Consider the following 17,641-nt stretch of genomic DNA (forward strand, 5'->3'; position numbering starts at 1 on the left):
AGGATTTTTTAAGCTTTATGAAAGAAAGGAGCTATTATTCACAGACTAAGTGTAGCACGTCCCCTCTGAAAAAGAGAATAATAAAGACTTGAAAATTTCACAGTCTCATTCAAAACAAATTGCGTTTGGCAGCATATACCTGTGATCGCAACCCCCAGGAGGCAGAGGCAGGAGGATCACTCGAGTCAAAGGGCAGCTTGGTCTGTATTACAAGTTATAGGCCAGTCATGGCTGTGTAATGAGAGCCCACCTCAGGAAAAGAGTGAGGAGGGAGAGAGGTGAACAGTTATCTTAGACAAATGGTTTTTATTTTGTTGTTTGTTTGTTTCTGTTTGTTCAATAAGGCAAATTTGCAAGGCACTTAATATTTGGCAGGTCTTATTCTAAGCATCAGGGGTATTATGCTTCAGAAAACAAACCAGACTTCTGCTTTCCTGGAAGTTACAGTCTCACAGATGGAGACAGAAACAAAATCAACAAAATAAATGAATGGGAGCTCTCCTCAGATGGGAAACAGGAAGTCGGAAGCAGAAGGAAGCGAGGCAGCAGGAAGGGACATGCTCTCTAGCTGGCATGTGGGGCTGTGAGGATGCGGGCTGTCACAGAACCCTTCATCCCGACCACTGTAAGAGGGCATCGCCTACCTCGGTTGTGTCAATCAAATGTCTCCAGACACTAACAAATAGAAGGGGCAAAACCATTGCTGATTTGGGACCCATAGATTAAATTCTCTAATCCTGGGGTGGCTTTTGTTGGCCTATGTTTCAAAAGGACTCCCATAGGTCCTGGGAACAGACCCCTACTGCACTAGAGAGCAGTTCACTGAGCAGGTGCCTTCCTGTCTCTGTGCCCCTCGGAGGCTGAGGCCACTGTCCACCTCAGCCAACTGTGCAGGACACCATCTGTTTGCCTCTTAGCTCCTCTTTCCCCACCTTGCTCCCTGCAGGCTCTCTCACACTCTGACTTCCAGGTGGTTTTGACCAATGAAGGCTCTGGTGGGAGATGAGAGGAAGAAAGGAGGGAGAGGGAGAGGAGAGAGAAGAGAGAGAGAGAGAGAGAGAGAGAGAGAGAGAGAGAGAGAGAGGGAGTGAAGGGAGGTAGGAAAGGAGAGGAGGACAAATTCATTGAGCTCCCTTCTCAGGTGAGGCAGACAAGTATTGGTGCTAGTTTAGCCTGGACCTTTTGGTTTTGTTCTCTCTCTCTCTCTCTCTCTCTCTCTCTCTCTCTCTCTCTCTCTCTGTACATGCATACACATGGCAGTCTAGCTACTTCACCTGCACATACTATGTACACATACTCTGTGGTGTTTTGATGAGAATAGTAATCACAGGCTCACATATTTGAAAACTTGTTCTGCAGTTGGTGGAACTTTTTGAGAAGGATTAGGAGGTGTGGCAATGTTGGAAGAGATGTGTCACTGGGAGTGGAACTTTGAGGTTTTAAAAGCCCACAGTGTCCCAGTTAACATTTGCTTTCTCTCTGTCTCTCTGTCTCTGTCTCTGTCTCTCCCTTCCTCCCTGCTGCTTACAGATCAAGTGTAAGCTCTCAGTTACTGCTCCAGTGTCATGCCTGCCTGCCTGCTGACTAGCCATACTCCGCAACACAATGGTCATGAGCTAACTCTCTGAAATTTTAAGAAGATCCTCAAATGAATGCTTTCTTCCAGAAATTTATTGTAATTATAGTGTCTCTTCACAGCAACAAAACAGTGACTAAGACACACTCCTTGCCAAATAATGTGAATGACAACCTCAGAAGTCCCTTGGCCCCTTTACTTCATTCAAACTACATATACTGCCATTTTTGAAGAACAGCACAGGTTTCTCTGGCTCTAATAACAACCAAATTTAGATAATGTCTATTCAAGTATAGTTCCAATGTATTCAGATATGAAAAATAGGAGGGATAGACGCAGCCTGAATCGGCTTTGGATCCATATCCAGTCAGGCAAACTGAATTCTTCAAGTAAACCTTTAGGAAGAACCCCTATTTGCTATCTTAAAACTATGTGTAGTTGTACTTACAATTAAAATCAGATGCATTTTGGAAAGGAACATGTACAGTGAAAAGACTAAATCTATGACCCAACCTATCAATCAACAAGAAGAACCACCCAATATATGCCTTCCTTTCTTTAGATCTCATAGGAGAGACGTCAGGTTGTAAATCTGGGGTCCCTGGGTACTTTCGTTCCTGTACCCTGCTGCCCATGGTGACAGTGCCCTCCCTATCACCACCAAGACACCTTGCTTTTGTTTGTTTGCTTGCTCTGTTTTCAAATCTGCAGAAAGATTTATTTTAATTCTTTGGAAAAGAGACCAAGAACCTGGAAATATCTGGACCAGACCCCAACCCTCAGTAATTAGTGGGTACCACTCAGACTAGCCAAACTTCTTCTGATAGTTACCCTTCTTCTCATTACCCACTCTCCGGCCTAAATCCTGCTGGGTTCTGGCTGCCTCTCCCTCCACTCCTGGAGCCAGGGCCCCCGCTGTCAGCTACACTATACCATACCCAAACTGTGCAGTGCGGGCTCCTCACGCTCTTCCGCCGCCTTTGTAAATGGGACTGGATTAAATCTACCTTGAAATTTCCTAACTTGAAAATATAATACAGGATCTTTCTTGCGGTGTCCTACTCCTACCATAACAAGACATCCTGCTTTGGGAAACCATGATGTTGGGGCTGGCATGATGGCTCAGTAGAGCTTGCAGTCAAACCCAAAAACCTGGGTTCAAAGACCCCGGGGGAGACACATGATGGAAGGAGAGAATCAGCACCCCAAAGTTGTCTTCTGACTTCCACATGTGCTTTATGGCATGCATGGCGGGCAGGCAGGCAGGCAGGCAGGCAGACAGACAAACAGACAAACGTAATTTAGAAAGAAAGTCAGGCTGTCTCATCTTCCTCGATATCATCAGTTTCCGTTAGCTTTTCCTCTGAAGGCAGCTCTGCCACTTACCCAGCACTTCAAGTTCAGTCAGGGGCACACTTAGGACTCTCCCACAGGCTAGATGCCAGCAGCCCAGATGGGAAATTCTGGGCTGTTCCTCCTTTGGAGCAGCCATGTGGTCCCACCTCATTTTGGCACGAGAGCCACCTTTTGTTGTAAAGTACTGAGCACAAAACACCACGTCTTCAAACCGAGATGAACACTGACAGGCTCTGGCTTCCTGCTGTGCTCCCGTCCCTTGAGTTGGAACCATACAACCTCAGCAGGAAACAGCCATCACGGAAGTAGCCCTCTCCGTTATGATGAGAAATCTGTGTTCAGGCACTGGAAGGAGCTGGGGGTGGGGGTGACAAAACTGAGCAGACAGGAGCAAGATCTGACTCAGTCACTTTCAAAACATCTCATCAAACAATGACTCAAACCTTTCAGTGGGCAATGGGGGGAATCCGAATAAATCAAACTACAGAAGTTGAAAAAAAAATGTCTTCGGGTGGTTGTGCTTTTATTGAGAAGCACTGGGATGGAAATGAGATATAGAAGTTGAGTCTCCACTTTACCATTCCTTGCTTGCTAATGGAGTAAACTGCTATTGCTCAGTTTACTCCATTGAGGTGGGAAATAAGACCAGCAAGGCTTGTCCTGTCTCAAATGGCAGCTGGGTAGACGAAAGAAAATGACATTCTTGTACAATCACTGATTACGGGAAGGTCTGTTCTCATGTGGCTGGTCAGGAAGACATAGTTGTGGGGAGGGGGGTAAAGGGGGAAACCCAAGATGAGGGTGGGGGAGGACCAGTGAGGAAGAGGAAGGAGGGAAGAAAACTGCAATTTAGAGGATGCGTAATTATTACTACCAAATAGGCTCTTTTGTGCCCGCCCTATCTAACACCAAGAGAGTCTTGTTTCTTACTTTTGACACCCATGTGAGCAAAGAGAACCAACACAATGAGTCTGTTCCACCTTGATTAAAGGTCACAGAGTCTGAACTTATTTTTGCTCTTTCAAAGTTGTTGACAATGGGTGTGGCTACAAACAAGAGATCCTGATCCAGGGTGTGGTTAATTAGTATTTTGGGTAAAGAGGAGGATCCACTCCACCTCAACTAAAGGTCAGAGAATTCAAATCTATTCTTTATAACATGTTAATGAGGTCTGTTGCCCCCCTCCCCTTTTTGGAGTGAAGTGTGTAAGCTTGTGGGAAATAAACACAGTAGGTTCAGCATTCACTAAATTCCCCCTTACCCCCAGTGCTCTTCTGCTTTTCTCTCTTTTATTTCTCCCACATCTCTGTTCCTTTTGCTTACTAATTCTAATCCTCACGCTCCTACCCTGGAATGTGCGAACTTAGGCAAGGCTGGACCCCAACAGATGTCACTCCAACATGTGGCAGATGGGCTGTGAGCCGGTGAGAAACGTGCCTGGGCTGGCAAACCGGGAGCACCACAGGGGTGGGGGTGTCCTGATATGCTGGGCACCAGATGAAGCAGAATGAGTCAGAACACGTCGTGGGGGGGCACACAAATCATCCCACATTAGCTCCAAACAGGGTAGTCTAAAGTCTTTCTTTATTAAAAGGGAAAACTCACAGAACAGGAACAGGGGTCCAACATCCAGGTGTGCAGCACAGGAAGAGGGGCCAAGCAGGTGGGACCGTGGCTTTTTGGGTACCCTAAAGCCATGCCTCAACCTGGTCTAGCCTCTCAAAGGTCATTGGCTGAAGGAGGTTCCCCATCACGGGCTTGCACATAGGCCAGTCTAGTGGGGGCATTTTCTCAATTCAGGTTCAGTCTTACAAAATGACTTGTACCCAGGTGGCACAAAACTCGACAGCACACAAACTGAAGCCATGCACACAGTGCCAAGGAGCCAGGGGGCGGCAGATGCACACGGCAGCGCCTGTGCACACGAACTAACGCTGGTCACTAGTGTTTGCACGCTTGCTGTGTCTCACTCTTTCGAACCCAGGCATCTTCCCCTCTAAGAACGCGACTTCAGATAACAGTTCTCAAGCTGAGGTCGGGGGGTCTAAATTTCAGAGAAGAAACTCTGAAGGGCCTCACCCCCCATCCCTGACCCTCCAAAGGCTCCCGTCCTAGACTCTCACCTAGACCCTAGGCCCTTAGCTTTGTCTTGGGCTGTTTTGTGGTATTAGGGATTGAACCCAGGGTCTCAGGCGTGTGAAACAGGGCTCAGCCACCAAGCTGTACTTCCTATCCTGTCATAGACAACTATGTTTGGTCAAAAACCAGCAGGGAGGACATTTCAAATACATTGGGACAGATTATGTAAAGGCAGCAAAAGTGGGAAGAGAAGTCTCTTCCCTACAGAAGCTGAAGTGGGAAGGGTCACGCCCTGGAGGGGAAGGTGCAGAGTCCTTTAGCTGGTCTTGTCTATTAACCCATCTGGCTTCTCTCTAGAAGAAAGCAGCTTGGCAGGAAAAAGAAAGATTAGGTCAACTGAAATGCCTCGATTTTAAAACTCCTTGCGGTTTTCTGAAAACCCCCAACATCCTCCTCACAGTCCTTACTTCCTCTGTTACTTTGAACAAGAAATGCCATTTGTGAACATGGGAGCTGTTTGGACACACACTTTGGTCCCATACAAATTAAGTTCACCGAATTTAATTCTGTAGGAGGAAGGCCTGAAATCATCCAGCCTTGCCCACTGATTTCTATAGAATCGCAACTTAACTCTTTAAATAGGTAAGTGGTCAGGGGCGAGTGAGGCCGAGTTCCAAATACCTGAGTCACAGAGCCTTTGCTATAGATGGTTCTTCATGCTCCTAAACTGAGCAGGGGGCAGGAGGTGTCTTCCCTATGTTGGTTACATATTAATTGCATTAACTAATTCATGGGGGGCACATAAATACATGCCACAGTGCAATCACACTACATTTTAAAGCAAAGAAGCCGTCGTCCCTTCTGCTTAACTTATTTTTCACTATTTTTAAGGGCAAATGAAAGAAAGAAAAATCTTAAATATTATCAGCACACCCCAAATCTTGAAAGCAGCAGTGACATTCTGTTTCTCTTTTTTAAAACATTTATTTTTTATATTGTTTATTTTATTTTTTTTTATTTTATGCACATTGGTGTTTTGCCTGCATGTATGTCTGTGTGAGGCTGTCAGATCTTGGAGTTACAGACAGTTGTTAGCTGTCATGTGGGTGCTGGAAATTGAACCCAGGTCCTCTGGAAGAGCAGCTGATGCTCTTAACCACTGAACCATCTCTCTAGCCTGACATTCTGTTTCTCGATGCTTGCTCTTTGGCATCTCATAAATGGGCCATAAAAAAAAAATCTTAAAAGCCCTACACTGAGTAGGGCGGTGGTGGTGAACGCCTTTAGTCCCCAGCACTCAGGAGGCAGAGGCAGGTGGATCTCTGTGAGTTTTCAGCCAGCTTGACCTTCAAGAACTAGTTCCAGCACAGGATCCAACGCTACAGAGAAACCCTGTCTCAAAAAACAAACCCTACACTGGGTGAACCAAGAGTGCCATCACTGCTTTGACTTCCTTTTGACAACACTCAGCCAATCAGAGCAGGAGGGTTGCTTGCTGCTTTTGAGCCTGCTCTGGAGTCTCCTGATCGTCCCTCCTGAAAGCCGGGCGTCTATATGAAGCCACAGAATGGTTTTTCAGTACAAGTCAGTGTGTCAGCAAGAAAGGCAGGAGTTTCGCTTCAGGAAGCTTGGAAGCCCTGAACATTCCCTCTGTTCATTTATGATGAATCTAGGGCAATCGCAGAAACGCCCTGAGCCCTGAGCCCTGAGTTCCTTCTCCCTAGTCACACTGTTCTCTCCTCATCCCCAGCATGTACAGGTCATTGGTCTGACGAGTGCAAGCTGCCTGCACATAGTAGGTCCTGCAGAGATGCTGCCCACACCAGCTGTTCCAGTGCCCCTCGCCTGTTTCAGTCACACAGGTGCTGACGTCAGCAGGGTGGGAACAGACTGGATGCACGTCATCCTTTGGCTGATAGTTGTCTACCAATTGCTTCTGCTGACGCTCCGTCTTCTAACAAACGTCAGAAAAGATATCTCACCCTGGCACTCTCACGTCAGAACCACTCAACATTTCCCTGGCACCCTTGTGTTTCAAAGCCACTCACTATTTCTCTGGTTTCTAAATAAAATCATTTTCATAAAAATTAAACCGACTGTTTTGCTTACCCATTTGGTCGTGGCTTTCTGAGTCTCGGCTCAAGGAACTCTGTCTCCTCCTCCATTTCCTGTGGAGGGATCCTCTTCTTCTGGGAGAGCTGTGGCGAAAGCATTTCCCATTCATTGTCCTGGGTGGCAGCCTGTGTCGGAACTGCATCTAGACCGGCTTGACCTCGTCTCTTGCTCTTCCTTGATTGGCTGCTCAAACCAGTGACTTCCTCTAGTGCTAAAGAGTCTAGAGGTTTATTTCTTCCCAGATCCTGAGACTGGGGGCCCTTGTCCGAGCTGAGACTCAAGAACTGCTCCATAGTTTTACCAGGAGACCCAGACCTGGAGTCCCTTGTTTCTGGGGATAGATCAGCAACCTCACTGTGGCCCAAGACCATCCAATTCTGCTCTTGTGCAGGGCTTTCAGGAGATGCCCTCTTGTTGTGGTCCGAAGACATTCTCTCTGAAGAACCAACTTTGACTTCATTTAAAGACTCAGGCTGGCATGTGTTGGTTTCTCCAGAACCTAAAGATAACTTTTCTAATTCAGGTAAGTTTTCTTTTGCTTCCCAGGCCTCCGGTTTCAATGGAGAATCTTTATCATGGCTTACGAGTATGTAATCCACAGCTAGTGCATGGGGGTCTTCGCTTTTCTCGGCCCATTTATCTTCACTGGACTCTAATTTTGTCTGCTCGGGCCCTTTTGCGGGAATTACGTTCTCTTCTAACTCTACTATCTCCTTGCTGACACCTAGAATATGAAAGCAATACGGATAGAACAGGCTTAATTAACATACTATGTGATCTGTGATCTTCACAAACGTCCACTTAAGAAGAGACAAGCTGCTACATGTTTTCCTTTTCGTGAACTTGTTCAAATTTCTCAAGCACAGGCAAGTTTCGTAGCATAGCTATTACATTTACATATACTGAAGATGGTTAATATAGTCATTACATTTACATATGCTGAAGATGGTTAGACAACGGACTGGACATACAGTTACTTTCTCTGCTTGCATTGGTAGCAATGCTTTAACAAATGCACTAATTTATTTAATGCTGAATCCTTGAAGATGGAGATGTGTTTGTGGGTGAGCCTAGGAGGGCGGGGAGCGTGTTGCTTACCGTTTGGTGGTCTCATGGCGCCACCTGCTGGTGAATCTGAATTATCTGTTTCTAGTTCCCAGTCAATGTTTGATGGTGATGACTCTCTGTTGGAACCCGGACCTTCTACAGGTGAAGAAAGAGCCTCAGGGTCTTCATGGATATGCAGCACAGTCATCTGGTGTCTAGGCTGCCTGCCATTGGTCTCGGTGTGGTTTTCCTCCCTTTGATCAGGAAGAGCAGAGAGTAACATCTCTGCTGCGTCACTCCCCAGAGATGCATCACCTGGAGACCCAGCTTCCTGAACTATTTCAGCATCACCAGTAGGTTCTGTGAGGTAGGACAGATCAAAGGGGGGTGTGTATGGTGCCAGCGATTGCTTCAGCGTTCCGTCTTCCAGTGGAAGGTCACCCCCATAGCGGAAGTGTTCGGGCTCTCTCATCAGATCTTCATCAATATTCTGGCCCAGGACATCATATTCGAAATCACCCCAGGAAGCTTCAGATGAGCAGATGTCTTGCTTCCCCGCATCCCCATCAAGTGGTGTTTCAGGATGGCCTTCTGATAGCGTCAACTTACTCATGTCGTCTATAGTGCCCGTGGAAGTGTTGAGGCCCGAGGCTTCACTGAAACTGTGCTCAAAGGCAGCTTCGTTTACATCTAGGCAGGCGTCTGAGGCTCGCAAGATGTCAGTCAGAACCGCAGGGTTCTCAGAAGCAAAAGGTTGCTCACAGTCAAGCAAGGCTCCCGTGCCTGTCTGACTGTCAGGACAAAGGTCTTCTGACACCCAAGAGCCATTGCCTTCTATACCAACCTCCTGATGAGTCACGGGAGTGTCACCGTCTCCATTCCCAGTGCCTGGGATCCCCCTGTCCACGACTTCCACCTCCGGGTTGGCATCTTCCTCTAGCGCCCTTAAGCTTGTATTGTTGTCTCCATGCCTATCAGAAAGTTCTGGGGAACTTTTGGGGGAGGCAGGCTTAGATGAGCCATTTATATCCATCTGACTATCGATTGGAGGCAGTGGCGTCACGTGTTCAGAGTGGAGTTCTGAATTATGCGGGAGAGATGCCTTCCTGGGTCCCTGAGTAGGTTCATCATTCATCTTTGGCTCAGGGAGGTAAAGTTCACTGGGCTCCACTTCGGGTCCCGGGGAAACACCTGCATGTGTCTCCATCTCTTGCTTTCCTTCAGAATCATGGCACACATCAGGGCTGCTGGAGGCCTGAGAGTCGCTGTCATGGTCGCAGTGAGTCAGTATATCAGGATTCTCAGCATCTGCTCTGAAGGCAAAAGGCTCTTTGACGTCCACCCACAAATCAGGGGAAGCCGAGGCCAGTTGTCCACCCTCCTGGAAGTTGTCATGTGAAATATCTGGAACAAAGTTATGCTGGGGCTCGCTGGGGCTGGGGCTGGGGCTATCCCATTCCAAACCTGACTTCTCCATCAGCTGTGTGGGGGTACTGACTGCAGGGAGATTTTCCGTGACAGTGCTTGAACGTGTCACTTGGCCGGGATAGGATTTTTCTGGTCCCCACCAGTTCTCTTGTTGGCACTCAGTGGGAGAAACCCCAGGGCTGATGCATCTGTTCTCATCTCTGTTAGTAAATGTTGGGTCCGCATGGTCCCAGACAGCGAGCACAGCTTCCTGACGCCGCTCGTGGGTACGAGTCTCCGCAGGAAGGTCGTCAGCAGTAGAGGACAGGGCTGTTTGCTGGCCTGCGTCTTCGTCTTTAACTTGGTTCAGTACTACAAGCTGACTGAACTGGTCGGCATCTGAGTCGAGTTGCTTTGGTTGAATGTTCCAAAGTTTCTCATGTGACTTGTCCCCATTGCTGTATAGAAAGGGTGACTCCAGTTTACCACTGAAGGGATTAGTAGTGTCCGTGTCCACAGGCTCACTGTCACGCTGAATGGGTACGCCCCAGGGACCCGAATTCTGGAATACTGGAGAAGTCGCCGCTAAGTTAGACTCCCCCTCTGAGTCAGACAGAGGCTCTGCAGATGTGCTGACATTTGGTCTCCCTTCCTGTAGAGGGCTGTCCCACCACTCACTGCTGTCGGCTGAGAAGCCAAGCACTTCCAGTTGAGTAGGGTCTCCACTTCGGGACTCAGGCTTGGGAGATAGCTGCCATATGCTGTCTCCCATCCTCCCCGTTTCTGCAGCTTTGCCCTCCACAGAAGTGTCCTGTGTGCCAGTCTGCAGGAGTGGTGACAAGATCCACTGACCAGGGCTGCTTTGCTGACTGTCACAGAATGGGTTTGGCTTGCTCTCTTTCTCTCTTGGCTCTGAACTACCCACAAAGATAGAAAATTCAGACTTGGGATCCTCTGTGGTCATGAACTCGGGTTCACGCAGTGAACCACAAGCCCCGGATTCACTCTGGGAAACTCGGCATGTGGACAAATGGAGCTCCGTCTCCACCAGCTCTCCGTCACCTCCATCATCATCGTCAGAACCTGAGCTTGTGGATATGATCCGGGTGTCCTCTGGCTGCGCAATTTCCAGAGAGTCAAGCTCATTCTTCTCTTGATGGCTGATCGTTACATTTCCTCCCTGATGTGCAAAAGAATATTCTGGATATTTATCTGTTCCAAGGCTGGATGAAGAGGATGAGGAGTCACCGTTGATGGACTCGCTCGGAATCTCGGAAAATTTAGAATCCTTGTGATCAGACATCTTTCCCAAGCCATCCTTTCCGCTTTCTGCAAAGTCCCTCATTTCAGTAATCGCTTCTGCTTGAGATTCAGTGGCAAATCGCTCCGGTTCTTGGTCAATCGGTTTGCTCCTGTCATCTTGATCCACTTTCTGAAGTTCAGTACCAGGCCCATGGGTCCAGGGCAAAGCCACTGGAGAATCATTCGCGTCAGGACTCGACATACTTGAATGAGTACATTCACTGGAGAGGCTGTCTCTGTCATAATTTCCTGGGGAAAGGGCCTCTGGGAAGCCATGACCTGCAGGATTCGTAGTTGCCTCATAACTTATGCGACTGTCCCACACGTCACTATCTATAGCGCAGTCCCAAGCGTCCAAGTTTCGAGGAGACTCAAAAAGCAGCTTTTCACCTGCTCTTCCTGACTCCAGAAGATTACGGGCTTCAGCTTTCCCAAGTTCCATTTCAGATAAAGGCATATTTTCTCTTGGATGAATCCTACCAAAAGTTGTGCCGGGTTCACCTGAATTTCTGACATCCACGAGAGATTCCTCATGGGTCTCTTTTGTCTGCAAATCACTTGTGGGCGTCTCTGTTCGCACAGCAAAGGAGTCTAGAGTATCAGGCTCCCTCTTGACTTCGAAGGCTTCCTCTGGTCCCTCCGTTTGAGGGCCGGAAGTGACTGGAAGAGAGTTGATTTTGTCTGATGCACTGAAGATTTCTTGGTGTTTAAATGCAGCTGAAAAAGACACTGCCTGACCACTGGGCTCTTTTCCCTCCACCCCAGAGCCTACCGCTGCCTCCTTGTTGAGATGCCCACTGCTAGAGGCTCCCAGACCTTCAATCTCACTTTCAATTTGTCCGAAAGTACGGTCTGTCCATGGATCTGATTGTGTGACACGTTCTGGATTCTCCGGCCTGGTCCCCAAGGATGCTGTGTCACCTTGGGACTCTCTCCATGTGTCCTGGTCATCAGGTTGAGATGTAAGTGCTGCTGACTCACTGAATCCAGAGACTTCTAACACAGGACTGTCTTTACCATTTACTGAGAGTCCAGGAATTTCAGGAGGCCAGGTGCTTTGTCCCATATCTGTAGTATTGGGTGGGCTTGGCAATCTGAAGGGTGGCATATTTTTATCTCTCATGACAGAATCCCAAATACTGTTTGCAATTAACTGCCCACTCTTCTCATTCAGGATGTGGTATTCATTGGGACCAGTGTCCCCAGTGGGCTCGGCAGAGGTGGAGAGGTCCCAGTCTACCTGGCTTGCTTCCTGATGCTCTGTGCCCCAGGGTTCCAGCTGCTTCACCGAGAACCGGGTTTCAGGTTCAGTATTTGCAGCTGTGTAACCTTCTGCTTGACCGTCGCCACTGATCGCCACGCCCCCACTGCAGTCATCCCAATCCAACTCATTGTCCATGTCCGAGATTGTCGCGGTGGACTGTGTGTCCTCCAGAATCACTCGGTTCCATGTCTCGAGGCTGTCGGGGGCTGCCTGGCGTGAGTTGGTGTTGCTGTGGAGAATGGTGAGCTGACGGTTTGCCTCATTGTAGAGCTGCATCATGCCGGGGTCCTCGTAACTGGATGGGCTGCTCTGCCCTCCATCATCCTCCCCGGAAGCATGCTCGTCTTCTGCACGCTCTACCTTGAGTAAGTCTTTATCTGGAGGATGTGCGTCATTTCCTTCAGGTGTATCGTCTGCAGGAGGTGATGCCCACATGTCTAAGTGCCCGGGACCGGAACCAATCCGATTTCTCTGAGACTGTTGTGGTGACGTTGCGAGAGCCTCAACCCCCTCTGCGAGAGAGTTAGTGTCTTTGGCCTCAAAACCATTCTCTTGAGCAAATGGCTTGTTTTCCATGTCCTGTTCCTCTCCAGCGTGTGTTGGCGACGTGTAAGAGTCAGAGGTGGAGTAATTGGTGTCCAGGGGGGATGGGACTGAATCCTCTCCTAGGTTGGACGTGCTGTAATCAGAGCATTTGTAGGACAAGAAGGAATCTTCCCAAGGAGCTGATACATCTGACCCTCTTTTCTTAACACTCTCTTCAAAGAGGCTCCAGGAACCTTCCTTCCCATAGACCCTCCCTCTGGCTGCCGGATCCACCAAACCATGCTGGGCTTCCCCTGGCAGCTTAGCAGTATTCCACGTTTGACCCAGATCAGAAATGGGGCTTCCAGATGTGAGAATATTATCCTTGGGGCCGTTGCTCGTCTTGCCCCAGATTTCTGGAGCAGCATCTCCATTGACCTCAGCCAGGGAATTGTCCAGTAGCTCTGCAGCAGGGAAAGAAAACCCACATTTGGCCATAGGCCACTCGCTCGGGTCCTGCACAGACGGCATCTCGTTGTTGGTGGGATGAAGATTCCAAGTGCTGTTTAGAGCTTCGGCGTTACTTTTCTTATCAAACGTACCCCAGGCCGGGAATGGCACTGAGACTGCCGAGTCAACAGAATCCGAGGGATTTCCCCAGGGCTCGGGCATCATTGTCGGCGAGTGGCCCGAATGCCACAAAGCAGCGAAGTCTTCTATGAGGTGGTTTGTCCCTTGAGGAGAGGCATCCGTCAAACGCGGCATCTCTGTGGGCGGGTGCTGACATTGCAAGCTCTCCTCCTCCTGGTCGTGGGTATCTTTGCTGCCCAGTTCAGGCTGACCAAATTCAGATTCCCAGGGATCTGACTTTGGGAATCCGAGACTTTGTGGCTGGAAGGCGGAATCCGAGGTTCTCCTCTCCACGGGGCTGTTCTTATGCTCTTTCCAGGATTCTGGGCTCTGGAAGACAGGTTCTGGCTCACCGGGGCTCCACGCATCCACAATATTTTTCGAGTCAATCTCTAAGCCACCCCACCAGCTGCTGCACCGTGTGCGGGTCTGAGGCGGCCCCAGGTGGGCCGTGTCGATGGCATTTTGGATTATATCTTCGGAATAGAGTGGGGCTGGCGCTTCAGTTGACGGTGAGATTTCTGCAAAGCTATTCATAGGTGTTGGTGGGATCCTCTTTGCAATATTCTTCAGCTGTTGCGGGGAAGAAGGTCCATCTCCCACAAAACATGCCAGGCTTAAATTTCTTTCAGAGTTATCTCCTGAACTTTCTTGTCCCTGGACGAACTCTTCATCAAATTCCACAAGGCTGTCTTTCCCGGTCTCCGACAAAAGTGAGCTGGAGGAGTAATTAGACTTATTGATGCCCATCTCACCAAGTCCTTTCGGCCCCGCGGAGAGGTTTCCTTCCGATGAATCACTGTTGGGGAAGCCATCTTCTGGCGAGTAGTCTGCAGAATGGGAAGATGGCTGGGATTGCTCAGAAGCCATGGGCGCTGGGTCAAAGTGGAAGAGGTCAAAGTGTTCGCTGTGTTCCTCTGCAACTACCCCTTCGGGGATGGGGCTGTAGGAGTCAAATCCTGGGAGAAGGCTGTGGTGAGGCCCAGCACCCTCTCCCACAGGGCTGTCATCACTGAGAAACACTGAGCTCTCCTTGGATGAACGACTACTCCTGATGGTGGCCAAGCCGCTGTCGGGACTAACAAGGTCTATGTTGACATCTGCCTGAGCCTGGTTGGAATCGTTGAGCTCTGGAGGGTTGTCTATGAAATTCACAGAGTTGGACTGTGGCTCTATGTCAGAACCATACAGTTCCATAATCCCGGAAGAGCCCTGGGACAGGGGCGCACTGCCTGCCACAGCTTCCGTGGAGGATGTCCGGCTGTTAGAGACCATCTCTGCACACCTCCTGTTGATGACTTCCTTGACAAGAAGAACCACCTGGTCACAGGTCACAGAAGGGTTCTCCTGCTGGTACACCAGGATCTCGTCACAGCCACATTCAAATGGCTCCAGTTCCAGGCAAGGGTTCTGACTTTCTTCCAATTCACAGCAAATCTACGGGGAGGCATAAGGGTTTGTGTGAGCACGCGGATATCCATAGCATTTTGTCCTTCTCAGCTTTTCACTAAAAGTTTCTGTATTTTCACATATGTGTACTATATCAACATCATTTCTCACCTTCTTTTCCTCCCTCCAACTCCTTTCATTTCCCCATCCCTTCTCAAATCCATTGCCTTTTTTCTCTATTTTACTATATATGAGTAAATACATAACTATAACTTAATGAGTCCATTTAGTGTTTCATATATATATATATATATATGTACACACACACACACACACACACACATATATATATATATATATATATATATATATATATATATATATATATATTTGCTTTTAGAGATGACCACTTGGTGTTAGATAACTAACTAGGGGGCTTGTTTTTGGGGAAGATTGATTGTCCTAGCCAGTTTCATATCAAACTGACACAAACTAGAGTTACCCAAAATGAGGGAACCTTAACTGAGAAAAATGTCTCCATAAGTTCTAGCTATAAGGCATTTTATTAGTAATTGATGGGGAGGGCCCAGCATTGTGAGCGGTGCTACCCCTGGGGTGGTGCTCCTGGGTTCTATAAGAAAGAAGATTAAGCAATCCATGGGAGCAAGCCAGTAAGCAGCACCCTTCCATGGTCTCTGCATCAGCTCCTGCCTCTGGGTTCCTACCCCGTTTGAGTTCCTGTCCTGACTGTGGGAATTGCTACCCCGAGTTATATTTCCCTGCCCCCATTTGAGGTGCTTATCTGCAAAGAATCATAACTTCCCTCTGCTCCTGGAGTTGGATGAGGAAGTTTGAGTGCACGGGATTATTCCTTGATCCCTGCTGGGGTCAGGTGACAGTCCCTACTGGGGACAGGTGAAGGTGGAGTGCGTGTGATCAGTCCCTGACCCCTACTGGGGTCAGGTGAGAGTTCCTCCTTGGGTCAGGTGACAGTCCCTTCGCAGCCCCCTCCCTATTTGGTGCCATGGTATAAAAGCTAGCCCCAGCAGAACAATAAACGAGCTGCTGTTTCACCTCAACCTCGTGCTCTGTGGATTTCATTCAACCTGGACACCCTCCGCCGAGACTCGTGGTTCCAGACCGTGCTGGCACGGTACCTGACTTCATTCAGTGATGGGGAAGTGCAAGCCAAACGAACCCTTTCCTCCCCAACTTGCTTTTTGGTCATGGTGTTTCATCACATCAATAGAAACCCTGAGTTACTGATTCTCCCTCTCCCAGCAATCATAAATTGCCTCCATCTCTTCTTCTGGGGCTAGAATCTTGTGAGTTTTCCACCATGCACATTAGTATTTCAACTGTTGGCATCATGGTTTGGGTCTTATTTAGGCAACCACATTGTTGAGAATGCACTGGGTGGAGCTTCCTTGTCATATATGAGAGATAAGCTCACAGCAGACATTCTGGTCCTCTGGTCCTGCAATCTTCACACACACACACACACACACACACACACACACACACACACGCACGCACAAACACACCATTCCACTTTCCCTGAGCCTTAGGCATAGGGGTTGTTTTCCAGTGTATTAATTGCTGATTAGTACCACACAGTCAGTTGGTCTATGGATTTTGACCAGTTGTGCTTTCTATAATGATCTCCATCGATTGCAAAAAGTTTTTTGGATGAGGGGTGAGAACCACCATTAGCAGACTGGGTCTGGGCACAGGATAAGCCTGTCGGTAAAGCCTGGAGGGTGGATGTGGCATGGGTAGACTGACATCAGAGAAGCTGATCAGATTGAGATGGTATATAAAACAAGCAAATGGGACCTGGGGGTTGACAGTGGTGGCCTTAAAATATTTTATTTATATACGTGTATGTATGTGTTTGTGCATATATGTGTGTGTGCATATGTGTGCATGTGTGCCTCTGTGTGTGTGCGCACATGCCCATGTGTATGCTTTCTTTTGGAGGCTAGAGGACAACTTCAGGGTCATTCTCAGAAATGCCATCTACCTCCTTTTGAGACAGGATCTCTCACTGGCCCATAGCCTACCAATTTGGCCTCAGGGATCCTCGTCTCTGTTCCCCCAGGGCTGGGATGACAAGCCTGTGCCACCATGTCCAGCTTTTTGTGAGGCAAGTCCTTTCCCAACAGAGTCAACTTCCCAGTCTCTAATAAGTGTGGACTACTGTGCCAGGCTGACTGGTGCATGTGACTGCACTCAAGGCTTTGTATATGCTGGGTCAGCTGTCTCCTGACAGGGCTGGGTCTGCTGCCCACAAAAGTTTAACTGTCCATCTGTCTACAGAGAAGGTCACCAGCAACTGACACCCAGGTACCTCTGTACCCACCTTAGCCTGGCACCAGCTCTTTCTTCAGCCCCATTCAACTGAAAATTTAGATTAGTCAACTTCTCCATTTCGCTGGTGTCTGGGAGTCACTGGTTTTTAAAATCACCCAAAGCCTTTTCTAAGTGTAAGATAGCACCATCTTCCAACAGCTGTGAAATTTGAGTCTGCAGAATCCCCCGGATGCTGACCAAGCGTTTGAATAGGAGAGGAAGCCAGCTCTGGCCTGGTCCTGACAGAGGAGGGAAAGGGCCACAGATTGAGCCTCCCCCTGGCATTCAGGCCCCTTCCTTTCCTTCTTGCCCTGGGGAACAGTGACTTGGAAATCTGAGCATACGGAGGCACCTGGGGGGCAGAGGGATGCTGAGCCAGACAGCCAGCTCCAGGCTAGGCCCAGGCTGCAGCCCTTGGATGTTTAGGGAACACCAGGAGTGTTTTGCCCATGCTGAGCTTTTGAAAAAGCCCTGCATGGGCTGGAGAGATGGCTCAGTGGTTAGGAGCACTGACTGTTCTTCCAGAGGACCCAGGTTCAATTCCCAGCACCCACAAAGTAGCTTACAACTGTCTGTCACTCAAGCTTCAGGGGATCTGA

At 48.6% G+C, this 17,641-nt stretch overlaps 1 protein-coding gene across 9 annotated transcripts in view; it reads right to left on the reverse strand.

Annotated features, from left to right (window-relative positions):
- The window catches only part of Prune2 (prune homolog 2 with BCH domain), a 253,120-nt gene that overhangs the window by 83,713 nt on the left and 151,766 nt on the right, over positions 1-17,641 (reverse strand). For all 9 annotated transcript variants that reach the window (XM_087908047.1, XM_087908050.1, XM_087908054.1 and 6 more), the window contains exons 8-9: positions 8,225-14,738; positions 7,121-7,850 (exon numbers count right to left, since the gene is read on the reverse strand). In XM_087908047.1, coding sequence (XP_087764173.1) covers positions 7,121-7,850; positions 8,225-14,738 — 7,244 coding nt within the window. The remainder of the gene's footprint in view (positions 1-7,120; positions 7,851-8,224; positions 14,739-17,641) is intronic.

Source organism: Myodes glareolus, chromosome 7, assembly GCF_982192425.1.
Source record: "Myodes glareolus chromosome 7, mMyoGla1.1, whole genome shotgun sequence".
NCBI lineage: Eukaryota > Metazoa > Chordata > Mammalia > Rodentia > Cricetidae > Myodes > Myodes glareolus.